Here is a 14,894-nt window from a genome sequence, read left to right as displayed (position 1 = left end):
GCAAACCGCTGGGGAGTCCTTGGGCCACCGCGACGATTCACCATCCACCTGGCAACTAATTGTGTATGTTGGTCAGTTGGTCAGTCAACAAGCATTTATTGAGTGCCTACTGTGTGCCAAGCCCTGGGATAAGCCGAGGATGCCCATCCATCTCACATGTAGGGAAGGAAATCTCAGGGAAAACTGGCAAAGGCCTTCCACAGAAGACAGACTTTGAGCTAAGGAAGGAAGTCAGAAAAAACTATGAGAAGGAAAGGAGGAGGGGAGGGCATCCCAGGCATCCGGAAAACCTACGACAAAGGCATGGAGTCTGGAGACGAGAGTGCCTGGTCAGGAACAGCCAGCAGGCCAACAGAGCTGGATTGCAGAATAGATGGAGGGGAGTAACCGAGGATTCGTATTTGATTCTGGAGGTAAGACGAAGCCACTGGATTTTACTTACTCGATAAAGGAAATAATAAATAAATAAGCTTTATTTGCTCAATGAATAAAGTATAAAGAAAATTTAAATAAATACAAACCAAATAAAACCCACAGCGTGCATTGATATCAGATAGAAGCGCACAAAAGAACAAAATAATGGGACAACAATGAAAGAAGCTCGCGAGGAGCCTCGAGGAAGAGAAGCCCACGGACTTGTTCGGTGGCGCCTGACCCACGCCGGAAGTGGCTGAAGCCAGATGGGAGCTAAAGAGAGTTGCCAGCGCCGACCCCGTCCCTCGGGACCCCGCTGGGTGGAGCTCCTCCAGGGCTGGCCCTTTCCCAGCCGGCCAGTGACTTGCCCAGGGTCTCCCGGCCAGTGAGCGGGACGTTGGTTTGAACTTGGGAAGAGGAGGCTCCCGAGGTGGCTGCGGCTGGCGTCTGGAGGACGGGGAGCCTGGATCCGGGTCCGAGCCTTCCAGGGCTTCGTTTCTCACCCGTGGGGGGCGGAAGCCGGTGGGAGCAGCAACGACGAATCTAGGCAGAGCCGGCAGGCTGGGGCTTTGCAAGGTTTTCTATGCTAGCAGATGGCTGACTGCCCTCTGGCTGGCTCTCCAGAGGGGGGCATCTGTGGGGGCAGACAGGGGCCTTCCCTCCCCCGCCAGCCTTCAGCAAGGCTGTAGAAGGAATTCTTGTCTGGGGTGGGTTTGGCTGGCTTCTCTGGGCCTCGGTTTACCCGCCTGTGGGAAGCAACTAGAGCAGCCATAAATCGGCCCTTCTGGGGCCTCTTCCAATTTGAGGTTGGGAGAAGAGGGTGGCTGGTCCCTGCGGCCTCCAGCTGGAGCGGACGCCCCCTTGTGGCGGCTTCTCCCTCGCTTTCTGGCCCTCCGCTTGGCCGGCCCCCAGGCCCTCTGGGCAGTGGAAGGGGCTCCTTCCCTGGAGGGGCTTCGGGCCTCGGGTGGCCCCACGGTCGGATGCGGATGCCGAGGGCTTCTGGGGCTCTTTCCTGCGGACCTCGGCTGGCCCTGGGGCTCTCCTTTTCCTTCTTTCTGGGCCGAGGATCCCCTTTGGGCTCCGGAGGCTGGCGGGTCTGGGAGGGGGCCCAGGGGGACCTGCCCCCCCGAGGCCTTGTCCCACTAGCAGAGGGCGCTCGGCCGGCACCCCCAGGGACCCGCCTGGGGGCCAGACGGTGCTTCGGCCTCGGGGTTGGCGGCTTTTCAGTAAATGTCCCTTTGGAGAAGCTCATCCACATGGGTCGGTGGGTTATTGACGAGACCGTTATTGACGACCGTGAGACAAAGTGGGGAGAAGGCCGCTGGCCGGCAAAGATGGCGGCACCGTTGGGCTCTCTCCCATCTCTATTCCAGGAACGACCGAGGAAGATCGGCAGATTGTCGGGGATGGGGACCCCCGAGGAGAAACCTCAGCAAGCCAAGAGAGGCTGCTCAGAACCCTTCAACAGGGGGCCCCGACTTGGGGGCATGCAGGGGCAGAGGGTGCCTAGAGGCTGATACCATGAAAAAAAAGCAGGTACACACGCCAGCCTGCAGCTTGGTGCTCCTGTAGATAGACTACCTCGGGGACGCGAGTGCAAATCCAGATTCAGACACTACCTAGGAAAAACTGCTTCACTTGTTTGCCTCAGTTTCCTTGGCTGTAAAATGGGGATAGCAGCAGCTCCTGCCTCCCAGGCTATGGTAAGGCTCAAATGAGATACCTGTGAAGGCTTTCGCACTAAATATTCGTTATAATCGTGGGACTCCGGCCCAGGAGTTGAATCTCAGAAGGAGCTTAGCCTCAGGGAGCCGCCAGGGATCCATCCATCTAGCCATGGGCCTGGGGCCGTGATCCGGTCCAGAAAGGGGCGTGTGTGTGCCCGAGACGCCTGAGCTTGCAGGATTAGCTCAGAGACCCGGCGGCAGGTGAATGACCAGGGCAGGGAGTTTGGGCGCTCAGACCTGCCCGTGCCAGAAGGCTCTTCCCGTCTTTTCCTGCCAGCTGCCCTGGCCCAAACCTCCCTTTCTGCGAGGTCTTCCCCGCTCCCGCTTACTTCAGGCGCCTGCCTTCTCCCTCGGCTGGTCCTCTCCCATCCCCCGTCTGAAGCTCTTTGGTACCCAGTGCACGGCGCGCGTCACCTCCGTCAGACTATAAGCTCCTCGGGAGCAGCGCCCAACTAGAGCTCCGCGGAGGGCCCGGGACTGGAGAGGGCCACCAGCTCCAGCCCAGGGGACGTCGGGAGGCGTGTTGGCCAGAGCCAATCTCGGCCCCGGCCCTCGCCTCGGCTGCCCCCGAGGTCCCCGAGAGCTCAGGAGGCCAAATCTGGGGAAGACCAAGCCGGGTCTGGGCATCCCCTTCCGAGGGGCCCAGTCTAACCTGCAGACAAAATCCTGATCTGGGAAGCAAGACCGGAAAAGAAACCCCAAGAAGACGAGCATGAGGAAGAGCCGCGTCGAGCCACGGCTGCCCAAGGCTCCAACCCCAACGAGGACGGCTCTGGGCTGTCTGCCCATGAACCGGAAAGAAGACACGCTTGGCCGGAGGGGCAACTAGAATTCCCGGAATAAAGGAAGCCGGAGTTTGAAAATCATGCTAGAAATGAAAGATCTCTGGAGAAAAGAAATCAGAGTATTAGAGGGAAGACTTGGAAGAAGAATGAACAGCTTAGTACAAAAGGCATAAAACCTCAGACTCTCTGAAAATGAGAATGAACCAAACAGGAGTCCATGTCTTCATGAGACAACAAATATTAAAAGTCAGATGACTGGGGGACAGCAGGATGGCTCAGTGAATGGAGAGCCAGGCCAAAGACGGGAGGTCCTAGGTTCAAATCCAGCCTCAGATACTTTCTGTGTGTTGCTGGGCCAGTCACTTAATCTCCATTGACATAATAGTTGTTATAATCACGAGACTCTGACCCAGGCGCTGAATCTCAGTCCTTCCCACTCTTCTGCCTTAGAACCAATACACAGTATTAATTCTAAGAAAGAAGGCAAGGACTTAAAAAAACTCAAATTATTTTTTTAAATGGAAGAAATTACAAAGCACTTCATATTAAAAATATGAAATACTGCTCGGAAAGCAGGACAGAGGGAAGAAAAATCTAAGAATCATTAGTCTATCTGAAATCCATCACCAAAAAAGGGCCTAGATACCATATTTCAAGAAATCCTGAATGAAAAATGCCTTCCTATTAGAGTCTGTTAGAGTTGAAAGAACAAAGAATTCACTGGTGACCTCTTAAAAGAAATTCTAAAATGAAAAATCCCAGGAATTTTAGTTTAGTAGAGTGTGCACTTCTCACTCACCACTCTTCTTTGAAAAGAGAAGGATAAGGGGCATGGAAAAGAACAACACACACAATTAAAAAGATTCTGCACAAACAAAATCCGTGCAGCTAAAATGAGAAGAAAAAGTTAACTGGGAAAAAAATCTTTGTGGCAATTTTCTTAGATACGTATTATTTCCAAGTTAGATAAGGAACTGATTCAAACTTTCAAAAATCAGAGCTATTGACTGGTATATTTCACAGCTATGATCCTGGGCTTCCAATTTCAAGAAAAAACGGTGACGACATCTGGAAAGAGTTCAAGAGGAGTCAGAAAGTGAGCCACACAAGATTTGGTGGCTACCACAATTAAAAAGAGAAAAGCTGGGAATAAGATACTCCAAAAGTCAAAAGACTCAGGCTTACAACCAAGAGCAAATCGCCCAGGAAATCTGAGTACAAGCCTCAAAGGGCAAAAAATAAAGCTCATCTGTCAATGCATTCCTGATAAAAAGGCCAGAGCAGAGCATAAACTTTGAAACGTACATATAGGGAACAATCAGAAGAGACTACTGAAGCATTCACGTTCTAACAGGGAAGGAGAAAAAAGTGGTACCTTCGTCATAGGTAAGAAAAGGGGGGCATGGGGGACATTTAAGAACCCTAAAACAAGGAAGAAAAGGGCAAGCATGGGAGGGGAACGTGCTGTTTTGCATCATGTGGGAACGCAAATTACTAACAAGGAAAAAGAGGTAGGGGGAGCAGATATTAAACCTCGTTTCCACTGAGGTGGATCAATTGGTGGAAGGATATTAGGACACACACACAAATAGATTGGTATAGAATTACGTTCCATTCAATAGGGAAATGAGAGGATTGGGGAGAAGAAAAAGAGGGTAGACTCGGGAGAGGATTAGTTATAAGCAAAACAAATCCCACCTTGGGGGGTGGACCACAAAGGAGGTTTAAAAAGGAAGAAAAGCTAAGGATGGATCTGCGGCTGGTGTCTGGCCAAAGAAGAAAGAAGAAAAGAGGAAATGAGCCGACGCAGACTGCACGGAACGGCTAAGTGCTTCGTAGACCCTGCGCTTCGCACTCGCCACTCGCTTCTTTGTGAAGAGAAGGGCAAGGAGCAAAGAGAAGAAAAACACACAACCAAAAGGATTTTGCACCAACAAAATCCGTGCAGCTAAAATGAGAAGAAAAACCGTTAACTGGGAAAAAGATCTTTGTGGCAAATTTCTGAAAGGTATGCTTTCCAGGTTAGATAAGGAACAGATTCAAATGTACAAAAATAAGAGCTATTGACCAATTGATAAACACCCCAAGATTAAAGAGGTTGCTTCTGGTTTATTTTTACAAGCATTTATCATCTCTGCCTCCCCTCCCCCCAACCCCACTGAACAATTAAAAAAAGACTTCCAAACTGACTGTCCAAACGGAAGACAGAGAGGCGCAGAAGGAAAAATGTCCATTTTTAGGCCTGGCTCTCGGGGGAATTTGCTTGGCTTGCGTATCTTCCTAGAAAGCTTTTGGTTTTTTCTTTTCTCCAAACTGGGGAGGGAAAGAGGAGGGAAAGAAAAGGAAGGCTTGTTCATGGAAAAAAAGGGAAAGAATCGGGCTGCTCCGAGAAGCCGGGGGAGGAGCGGGCGGTGCCTCCTGGGTTCTTCCAGGGCTGACTCGGAGCTTCTTCCTCGCCTCCCGATTCTCCCAGGCCAAAGACGTCCAAGCCACTGACCGTTCGCCATGGAAGGACCCAGCCCCGGACGCACGGACGGCCCTGTGCCCGTCTCTGCTGCTCCAAGGCAGGGACTGTCCTTTGGGTCTTTGTACCCCACCTGGCCTCTGGGGCTGAACCGGGGTCCCCACACGAGCTCACCTGCCGCGGAGGAGACCCCGCGCTGGGCTCAAGAGGGGCCCTTTGGGAGAGTGAAGGGGGAGAGCCCTGCCACCCCGCCTAGAACCTGGTTTCTGCATCCGGCCCGATTCTCCCCCCTTTAGGAAGTTCCCTAGAACTCCCCCGGCTTTGGAGCTGGGCTCCGCTCTCTGCAGGACGGGCCTTTCCCTCCCCCTGGTGCCCCCCTCCCCCCCCCGGGCCTGGCCCCAGCCCGGACCAGAACCAGGCCGGTAACCATGTGGTGAGGAGAGATGGTCTGGGCAGAGCCCTGCGGCTGGGGTCCCGAGTTTGAATCCTGCCTCCGGGGCTTCTGTGCCCCCCTTAATCCCCACGTCCGCTTGGCTGCTCTCCCCAGGGCCCCGCAGCCCAGAGGAGCCGCCCTGAGTGGGAGGCCCCCGCAGGTGCCCCAGATTCCCGCCTGCCTCCTCTCAGGCACAGGCGCCTGGACTCCTGCCCCCTGCAGGTGGCCCAAGGACTGTCCCTATTTTACAGAAGAAGAAACTGAGGCTTCCCCCCTGGAGGGGAGGGGGCTGGGCGAGGTGATGGCTCGGTGGGTGCCTGCAGGGCCTCCTTCCCTCCCTGGCCTGGCCTGGGACGCAGATCTGTCCACACAGCCGGGAGCTTGGGAGGGGAAACTGAGGCTGGGGGCCAGCAGAGACGCCGCAGGCGAGGGTCCGAGTTCCGAGGACGCCGCGGCCTGAGGCTGGGGCCCAGGAACGCGACCAGACCGGCCGGGAGGGGACGTGGAACAGAACGAGGCTAACCGTCCTACCGACTCTCCCACCTGACAGGAGAGGAAACTGAGGCCGGGAGGGCGGACCGCTGCACCTGGGCGCCTGGAGCTCCGGAGGGAGGCCCGGCGCCAGTGCGGGGCTCCCTTTAACGAGTGTGGGCTGTGCCCCGGGGGCGGCGTCTAGGCGCCCCCCCCCCGCCCCCTCAGCTCCAGGCCGGCTCCTTCCGAAACCCGCTCCCCCCTCCTTCTCCCCCTCCCAGCCCGGAGAACCGGTTGGGCAGGTCACCCCGAGGGGGACTGGTCACCGTTATTTCCCCACGCATGCGCCGTCCGCGCCCCACGCCCGGCCCGGCTCATTAGACTAGAGCACCCCGGCCCCTCCCTCGCGCTCCCCACCCCGGGCGCACACGCACCGCCCGCCCCGAGCCAGCGCCGCTCCAAGCCCATAAAGTGGGAGCCCGTCGGGCCGGCCGGCTCAGAGCGCGCCTAGACACTCCACGGCACCCAGTAGAGCTCCTCGCGGCAGCGTGCGGCGCGGCGCGGCACGGCACGGGCACTGGTGCGGCGGCTGGTCCTCCTCCTCCTCCTCTCCCCCGCTCCTCTGGGCCCCCTCCGCCCGCGCGCCTGCCCCGCAGCCGCGACCATGCCGCGGGCTTTCCTGGTCAAGAAGCCGTGTGTCTCCACGGGCAAACGCAACTGGAGCGAGCTCCCGGACGAGGAGCGGGGCGAGATCTACGTGCCGGGTGAGTGGCGTCGGGGCTCCCCGCTCCCTCCCTGCCCCGGGCGCCCCCTCCGGGGAACCAAAGACCGCGAGCAGGCTGGGGGCGAGCGGTGCTGCTTTATTGGGGGAAGCTGCCCCGACGGGAGGGACCGGGGCCGCCGCGTCCGTCCACACCCCCGGCCCCCCGCGCCCGGCGCCCTGCACGCCGAGCTCCGAGGCTGGCCGGGCACGGGGCGGGGGCAGGACGGGCTCCTTCCTCCTGGAAGGGCGGAGGTTGTAATTAAGCCGCCGCTGACTCTGACCCTTGGTCGGCCGGGATGGCTGGGGCCGCCCCCGGCTCGGCACAGGTGAAATGGGCTCCGGGCCCCGCTGTCAGCCGGCCGGGCCTTCTGGCCGCGGGGGCCAGCCGAAGGGGTGCGGGGGGCCTCCGCGCCTGCCTCCGTCCCACCCGGGCGCCCCCAGCCCTTCCGACGAGCCCGCCCTCCCGGCCCGCTCTTGCCGGCTCACTGGTTTTCCCGGCTGCCCCCGGCCCCGCGGAGCGCTCCGCTTCCTGCCGCCGCGGCTGGGATCTGATCCACGGAGGCTCGGACTGTGGGAAGGGGAGGCGGCTTCCACCCCGCGTCTCCGGGCCAGCGGCCCTTCGCAGCCTCCGCGGCGGGCGGCGTCTGGGCGCCGGGACGGCCAAGGGACGGAGCCGGGCAGGCAGCTGGACGCCTTCCTCGGGGAGACTCCGGGCAGGCTGGAGATGCGGCCGCGCGCCGGGAGGGGGGGCAGACCTGTGGAAGGAAATGGCAGTGATTAGAGCGGCCCCAGGGCCCCGGGGGCTAGAGCTGCGAGTTCAAATCCAGCCCCGGGCTGGCTAGCCAGGCGACTCCTGGCAAGGCCCTCCTTCCCTGCCTGCCTCAGTTTCCTACAACTTAGAAGGGGGTCATAGTAGTAGCTGCTTGTCCGGGATAACTGGAAAGGACTTGGGGGGGGCACATAGTAGGCATTTAGCATCCTGTTCCGCCCCCTCCTTCCCCTCCCCCTCCCTGCCCGGCTCCATGCTCGGATGCTCACCCAGGCCTCCTGCCCTCTTCCCTGCCCCACTTATCCCATCTCAAGTCATCCATGACCCAGGCAGCTCCCGGCACGTCTCTCTGGGCTGCTGAGCGGTGACCCTCTGGAGGGGGGGGGAGGGGCTGTGGCCCTGGGAGGATCCCCAAGTGAACGGCGGGGGAAGGGGGGTGCAGCCTGGGGTACAGGCAGAGGTTTCCCCTGGAGCCGGAGGCCTCCCCCTTCCTGCCTGGGATGCCCTCCCACACCCAGGGCTGGGCGGGCAGACAGCCCCACAGCTGCTCCTTTGGCCCTCCGGGGTCCACAGTATGGGGGAGCCCCTGGGGGCGGCCTGGAGTGCTCGGGGTCCCGAGGCTGGGCGGGCAGGGCTCCCCGGGGACTCAGCTTGCCTGGTTCTTGGGTGTCCCGAGGCAGAGGCCCGGCGCAGAGCAGGGGAGTCACGTCCGGCCTGGAGGACCTCGTTTTTGGGTACCACTTGGGGTCTGCGCTGGGTCGGGGCACTCACGGGGCAGAGAGGGCACCATCGGGCTGTGGGCGGGTGATGAGTGAGCCGCCGCCTCACCGGAAACGCTTAATTAGGGGCCGGGGCGCCCTGGCAGCAGGGACCCGACCAGTTCTGCTTCCTGCCTCGAGGCTGGGCCACCCCAGTGACACGCTCGCACCCGACACCGACACGCCCACCCGTCCCAGGGCAGTGCCCGCATGCTAATGGGCAGGAGGACCGGTTGGTCGGGGCGGGAGGGCGCCGCGAGGCCCCCACCCTAGCTGGGGGCCTTGGCCACCACGTCTGGTTTCACCCCAGCCCCTCACGGAGGGCCCGGGCAGGGTCTGCGAGCCCCTCTGCCTGGGCCCGGGCGTGCTGGGAGCCTCGAACGTCTTCCCGGCAGAGGGCTTGGCAGCCACAGCCGATCGAAAACCAACAGCCCGATTCTTGTCCCCGGAGCTCCCCGTCTGGCCTCTGCTGGCCCCGGAGGCTCCCCCGTGCTTTGGGGGCCGCGGGGGAGGGGCCGCGTCGCGGGCTGCCAGGTATCGGTGTTGCCGCCGCGCCAGCGCCCGCGCCCGAGGGGGGCCCAGCCCTCTGTGCCACGGCAAGCGGTCCCCGGTGCGGGGGTGGGTTGTGTAAGGACTGGCAGGCAGCCCAGGAGACTGTTACAGTGAATCCACCTGCTGCGGCATGGGGCCTCCTCCCTGCTCCACCCCCGTGGCCTGTTTGCCCGCCTGGCTGGGCCGCAGCCACCCGCCTTCTCCCAGGAATTCAGGGAGTGGGTGGCAGCACCTAGAGAACCACTGGGGACTCTAGGGAGGGGGCTCCCCTGCGGGGGCCGCCGGGACAGAGAAGGGGCACGGCGGGGAGGAGAGGCCGGGCCTCCGCCGCCTGCTTCCTGCCCCCCAGTGCAGAGGGTGTGGGCCGCGCAGCAGGAATCCAGAGGGACCAGCCCAGGTGGAGCACCCGGGCAGGCGCTTTGCTGCGGTGGTGGCTAATTGGCAGAGAAGGCCGAAGCCTCCCAGTTCCGCTAAGACACCAATTACTCAGCGGGCATGTCTCTGATCTGCGATGCCTGCTTGGCTGGCGTCGCCTGCAATTACCCTAATGGGGTGGGAAGCCTGTGGTGGAATGAGGGGCAGAGCCGGCCTTGGCGCTGGGTTCGAGGCTGCCCCGTGGAAGGCAGGCTGGGACTAGAATGTTCCTGATCCAAACCATCTCAGCCCTAACGCGCTGGCTCTTTTGTCCACAGTCAGCCTTGGCTTCTGCCCGCCGCAGCCCTACCATGATCTGGAGCCCTCAGTGGCCGAGCCGCCTTCCTGCCCGCTGGCCCTGGACATGAGTCTTCGGGAACCTGGCTACGGCGCAGCCCCTGGGCCCTGTGTGGTGGCCCAGCTGCCGGCAGAAGACATGGGTTGCTTGACTGACTCGCAGGCCCATGACCATGGCTTTCTGCGGCCCAAGATAAAGGTGAGGAGGCCGGCCCCGCTTCAGGGCCCCGGACTCAGGGCTTGGGAGGCGAGTTAGAGTGGGCCTGGGGCGGCTAGCCCTCCGGAGCCTGGGCCTGGTGACCATGTACTCCTCCCTGTTGTGCAACCCAGGCCAGGGCAGGGAGTGGGGCGGCTCCTGGGCTTTCTGAAGAGCAGTCCCATGAGCCCTGGCATCTCGCCAGACGACTCAGGTGGGCCTCCCTGCTAGGGGCTTCCCCTGTCCACAGTATGTGTGACATCTGGGGCGGGTTCTCTCTGGGGCCCGCCCCTGCACTCCAGGGATGAAAGGATTGAACTCCAGAAGGGGCCTCGAGTGTACCTAGCTAAATGTCCCCATTTTACTGAATAGGCAACTGAGGCCTTGAGGGGAGAGTCCCATGGGGAGTGGAAAGTAACCACAGGCAGCTGCCCACTTCAGACACCCAGGAAGTGACGGCAGCCTGGGCTCCACGCTTCTCTGGCTTCTTCACCTGTGGTGACCTGTGTTAGCTGTCACGATCAAAGCTAGGAAGGGTGGCCGAGGGGTCAGCGGAGCTCTGGGAGAGGGCCTGCAGCCATAGAGCCAGAAGAGGATGAGGAAAGAGCCCAGGGCACAGGTAGGTGGGCAAGGCTAAGGCCCCTCATGCCTCTGATGTTCCTGGCCAGGTGACCATGGGGGACAGCCCGAGCGGGGACCTCTTCACCTGTCATATCTGCCACAAGGCCTTCACCTACCAGCGCATGCTTAACCGCCATATGAAATGCCACAATGACGTCAAGAGGCATCTTTGCACCTACTGTGGGAAGGGCTTCAATGACACCTTTGACCTCAAAAGACACGTCCGCACCCATACCGGTGAGTGGGGGGACCCCAACCCAAAGGGCCTGCAGGGCAGACAGTGCCTCAACCAGGATGGCTCAGACACCTTCCAGTGCCAGAGAGGGACCCTTGGAGCCTCCCAAGCAGCCTAAACATCCACCATGGCATGGAGCTGGTGCCAGGCAGGGAAAAGAGTGTGACACTGAACTAAGATTAGTCTCCTTAATAGGAGCCAAATGGGGACACGTGGGCGCCAATATGGCAAGCATGCTGATGATCAGAGAGTTGGGGGCCAAACTGAGCCAGTTCTTTGTTCTCCATCTGCCAGGAAGATCAGGGGTGGCTGTGGTGGGATGCTTTGGGGGTACCAAGGAAAGGCCCTTTCATCACTTCTGCCCCCCTCTTTCCTTCAGGTGTTCGTCCGTACAAGTGTAGTCTGTGTGACAAAGCCTTCACCCAGCGCTGCTCCCTCGAGTCTCACCTCAAGAAGATCCACGGGGTGCAGCAGAAATACGCCTACAAGGAACGACGGGCCAAGCTCTATGTGTGTGAGGAGTGTGGCTGCACCTCTGATAGCCAAGAGGGCCACGTCCTCCACCTCAAGGAGCACCACCCTGATAGCCCACTGCTAAGGAAGACCTCCAAGAAGGGAGCTGGAGCCCTGCAGAACACAGTCACTGCCCTGCTACAGAACAACCACCATCTCTAAACCCCAGGGTAGGCCAGGCTCTCTGCCCTCAGCCACCTGGAGGAAGGGCGCCAAGCCCGCTGCAGCTGGAACATTTGGACAAGGGACCCTGGCACAGAGCTGCCACTTCTTGCCTCCCAGGCACAGGACACTGTGGAAAGCTTCATCATGCGGGCCCAGCCCCTTCCAAGCCTGGGAAAGCAGAGCTGTGGCTCACCAGACACCAGCCTGCTGCAGAACAACCACCATCTCTAAACCCCAGGGTAGGCCAGGCTCTCTGCCCTCAGCCACCTGGAGGAAGGGCGCCAAACCCGCTGCGGCTAGAACATTTGGACAAGGGACCCTGGCACAGAGCTGCCACTTCTTGCTGCCCAGGCACAGGGCACTCCGTGGAAGGCTTTACCAAGCGGGCCCAGCCCCTTCTAAGCCCTGGAAAGCAGAGATGGTTCCTGCTCTCAGCCTTCCTTCTATAAGGAAGATTCAGCAGACTTTCTCTAGGCAATACTCCCACCTTTCCCTCTGGCTGTATTGAAGTGGGACTTGAAGACAATAAGCTGCGAACCCCCAGCTCTTGGGGGCTCAGGAATAAGGAGCTAAACAAAGACTTTCACATTTAAAAGAATTGGCCAATGGCACATGTCTGGCTCCACCCCCCATGCCAGAACGCAGGTGTTCTCTCACACAGGGACACTGAAATCACCAGAAACATGGGCGCGTGCACACACACACACAGGCCTGAAGGAGGCATGACCTCATGTGATTTCTTTGCTTTAGGCTTTTTTTTTTTTAAAGATGACAAATGTACAGATAGTAATATATTTTTGGTGCTGATGCAAATCTTTTTCAGAGGGAAAAAGCTAGCTCATCTCCACCCCTACCTCTTTTGTGGCTCATCACTGTGGGCAGGTGCTCTGTTGTCTGCCCCCCTGGGGTCTGGCCCCCTCCCTGGGGGAGCTCTCTCACTTTCTCTCCTTCGAGATCTGCCTGGACAAGGCACAGAGCCTTCTGCCTTCTCTCATCTCTCAGGATGGGGCATTCTTCTCAGGGCCAGTTTCTACCACACTCCCTTGCAGCCCCCCTCAGGACTTGCTGGGGCTGCTTCTCACTTCTTCACTCATAAATGGACTTAGAATAGCAACTTAGATCACTCACCACACCAGGAGATTGCTTCTGGCTCTGGCCAGGGGCAGGCAAGGCAAATGCTTGTGTCTCGGTCACAGAGAATCCATGGTCTGGTCTCCTTCGGCACCCTGAAAGGGAGTAGCATAGCTGGGGGTCAAGTGGGAAAGAACTGGTGCATTTTCTAAGAATTCTAAACCTTTGGCAAGGCCCAGCACGCACGCTCCTAGAACAGCAAGAAAAAAGACCAGAGCACAATGTTAACCTACCAACCCATCAGAAACTTGTCAGGGAAAGGACAACAGAAGGGCTGCCCCTTTCGCTGAACGTTTCTCAATTTATAGGGGTGGAGGTGGGGTTGGGTTCTGCTTTGGAAAGTTGGAAAGAATATTCGTTTGTCCGCTCTACTGGTAAATATCCCAATGGTGGACAATCACTGTAGAGCCGGGTGTGCCTTGGCAATTTCCCTGTGTGTTTTCTTCCTTTGTGGCCAAGGGGAGAGCTGCTCCCCAACCGTTTATTCCAACTTTGCTCAAAGGGGTGCATAAGACTGGACACCCACCCCGAACAGGCCTGGCCAACCCCTAAAATGCTGATCATCCATTTTCATTATGAACCAGCCAGAGGTTCTTGCTAAGGCCGGGACACCCGAGACCTTTCTCTGACTCGCCTTATGGTTCTGGTGCTCCCTGCTGGTGCACACAAGTGCTATGCCGAGGACTTCTCGTGTTTCCAGACCCTCTTCCAGGAATCTAAGGGGCTTCTCTGTCCGGAGAGTACGACGGTCTCCGTTCGTTTACATGGTTTTGTCACTACACATGGGCTTCTCTGTCTACTGGAGTTGTGAGGTTTCTCTATTGTCTGTTTGATTTTGTAGCTTGTTTTTCTGCTCATTATTAAAATCGGAGACCTCTGTGGTGCTGCTTGTGTATGTGTGTCTCTCCTCTCCTCCTTTGTGCCAATGGGAATAAGTTGTTGGGGCAGCTGGGTGGCTCAGTGGATGGAGAGCCAGGCCCAGAGACGGGAGGTCCTGGGTTCCAATCTAGACTCAGATATTTTCTACCTGTGTGATCCTGGGCAAGTCACTTCACCCCCATGGCCTAGCCCTCACAGGTCTTCTGCCTTGGAACCGATACACAGTACTGATTCTAAGATGGAAGGTAAAGGGTTAAAAACAAGTTGGCAGATGACCAGCCCGTCCATCCTGCCCTCCCTGCTCCCCCACCTCAGCCCTGGAGATGCCACGAGGCAATCCCCAAACTACGGCTAAGGTCTCCTGGCTGGAACTGGATGGGCCTTGGGAGCCCACTGAGTTTAAGGGCCTCATTTTACAGATAAGGAAACTAAGGCCTCAGAGAGGAAGATCCTTAAGCCCTGCCTTGGTCTCTGCAATATTCTTGGCCCCGTGAGCCCCCTCCCTTTCCCAGCTCCAGAAAGGAGGGAACGAGGGGCAGCTTTTCAGCTGGCACAACGGGAGCTTCAGGCCAAAATATTCCTAGAGGAGCCGGAGACCCTGGAGCCAGCGATGCTGCCATTTTCAGGTTGGCTTGGCCCAGAGGGCTATGGCGGCGGGGGGGGGGGGGGGGGGCTGAAAACTATTCTAGACCCACCTGGCTCTCCAGAGGAGCCCCCTTGGCCCTGGAGAGCTCCACCATTATGTGGACTGCTCACTCCCACCCCTAATTGGCTTTTCCCTTGTCCTGAGATTAGTCTGGCTCCTTGTTGGGGAGGAGACCTGATAAGGCTCTAGAGGGTTGGCAGGGTTCCCTGGGCCAGTCTGTTATCATTGATCCTGGAAGTAGCTAGACCTGACCTAGCCCTTCCAAGTCTGCCAACTGAGTCACAATCCCTCACTGGATTCGCATCACGTTCTTCCGAGGCAGGTGCTGTGCTTATTATTGTTCCATTTTACAGATAAGGGAACTGAGGTGAAATGACTGACCCAGGGTCACATGGCACTGAGGCTTCCTGACCCATCTGCCTTGGAAGCCTAGAAACAAATTCCCAATCTGGGTGAGAAGAGATGAAGAAGAGGCTCACAGATACCAGACTTGGGACAGGACTCAAAAGGAGGGGCTGAGGTCGAGGAGGGAGACCTCACCCGAGGAAATCTAGGAAGCAGAAAGGCACGGCATAGCGCCATCCCTCAGTGGACACCATCTGCCCAGAAAGGGGGTACAGTGGGCGGAGGGACCTAACCAGCCAGTTATGATCCGTCTGAG

At 58.7% G+C, this 14,894-nt stretch overlaps 2 protein-coding genes across 2 annotated transcripts in view; one reads left to right on the top strand and one right to left on the bottom strand.

Annotated features, from left to right (window-relative positions):
• Positions 1-6,680: 6,680 nt before the first annotated feature.
• Positions 6,681-13,603, top strand: OVOL1 (ovo like transcriptional repressor 1). The gene is made up of 4 exons (XM_016425377.2): positions 6,681-7,058; positions 9,829-10,046; positions 10,712-10,901; positions 11,279-13,603. Exons 1-4 carry the CDS (start codon positions 6,959-6,961, stop codon positions 11,572-11,574), a joined length of 804 nt encoding a protein of 267 aa, XP_016280863.1. The 5' UTR covers positions 6,681-6,958; the 3' UTR covers positions 11,575-13,603.
• LOC103092046 (protein IWS1 homolog) overlaps positions 7,135-14,894 on the bottom strand; it is a 46,728-nt gene continuing 38,968 nt past the window's right edge. The window contains exons 4-5 of the mRNA XM_007502723.3: positions 12,706-12,803; positions 7,135-7,812 (exon numbers count right to left, since the gene is read on the bottom strand). The gene's annotated coding sequence lies outside the window, so the exon portion shown is untranslated. The remainder of the gene's footprint in view (positions 7,813-12,705; positions 12,804-14,894) is intronic.

The sequence above is a fragment of the Monodelphis domestica genome, chromosome 6, assembly GCF_027887165.1.
Source record: "Monodelphis domestica isolate mMonDom1 chromosome 6, mMonDom1.pri, whole genome shotgun sequence".
Lineage (NCBI taxonomy): Eukaryota > Metazoa > Chordata > Mammalia > Didelphimorphia > Didelphidae > Monodelphis > Monodelphis domestica.
Note: the sequence above shows the minus strand (reverse complement) of the source record. Positions and strands in the feature narration are given on the sequence as shown.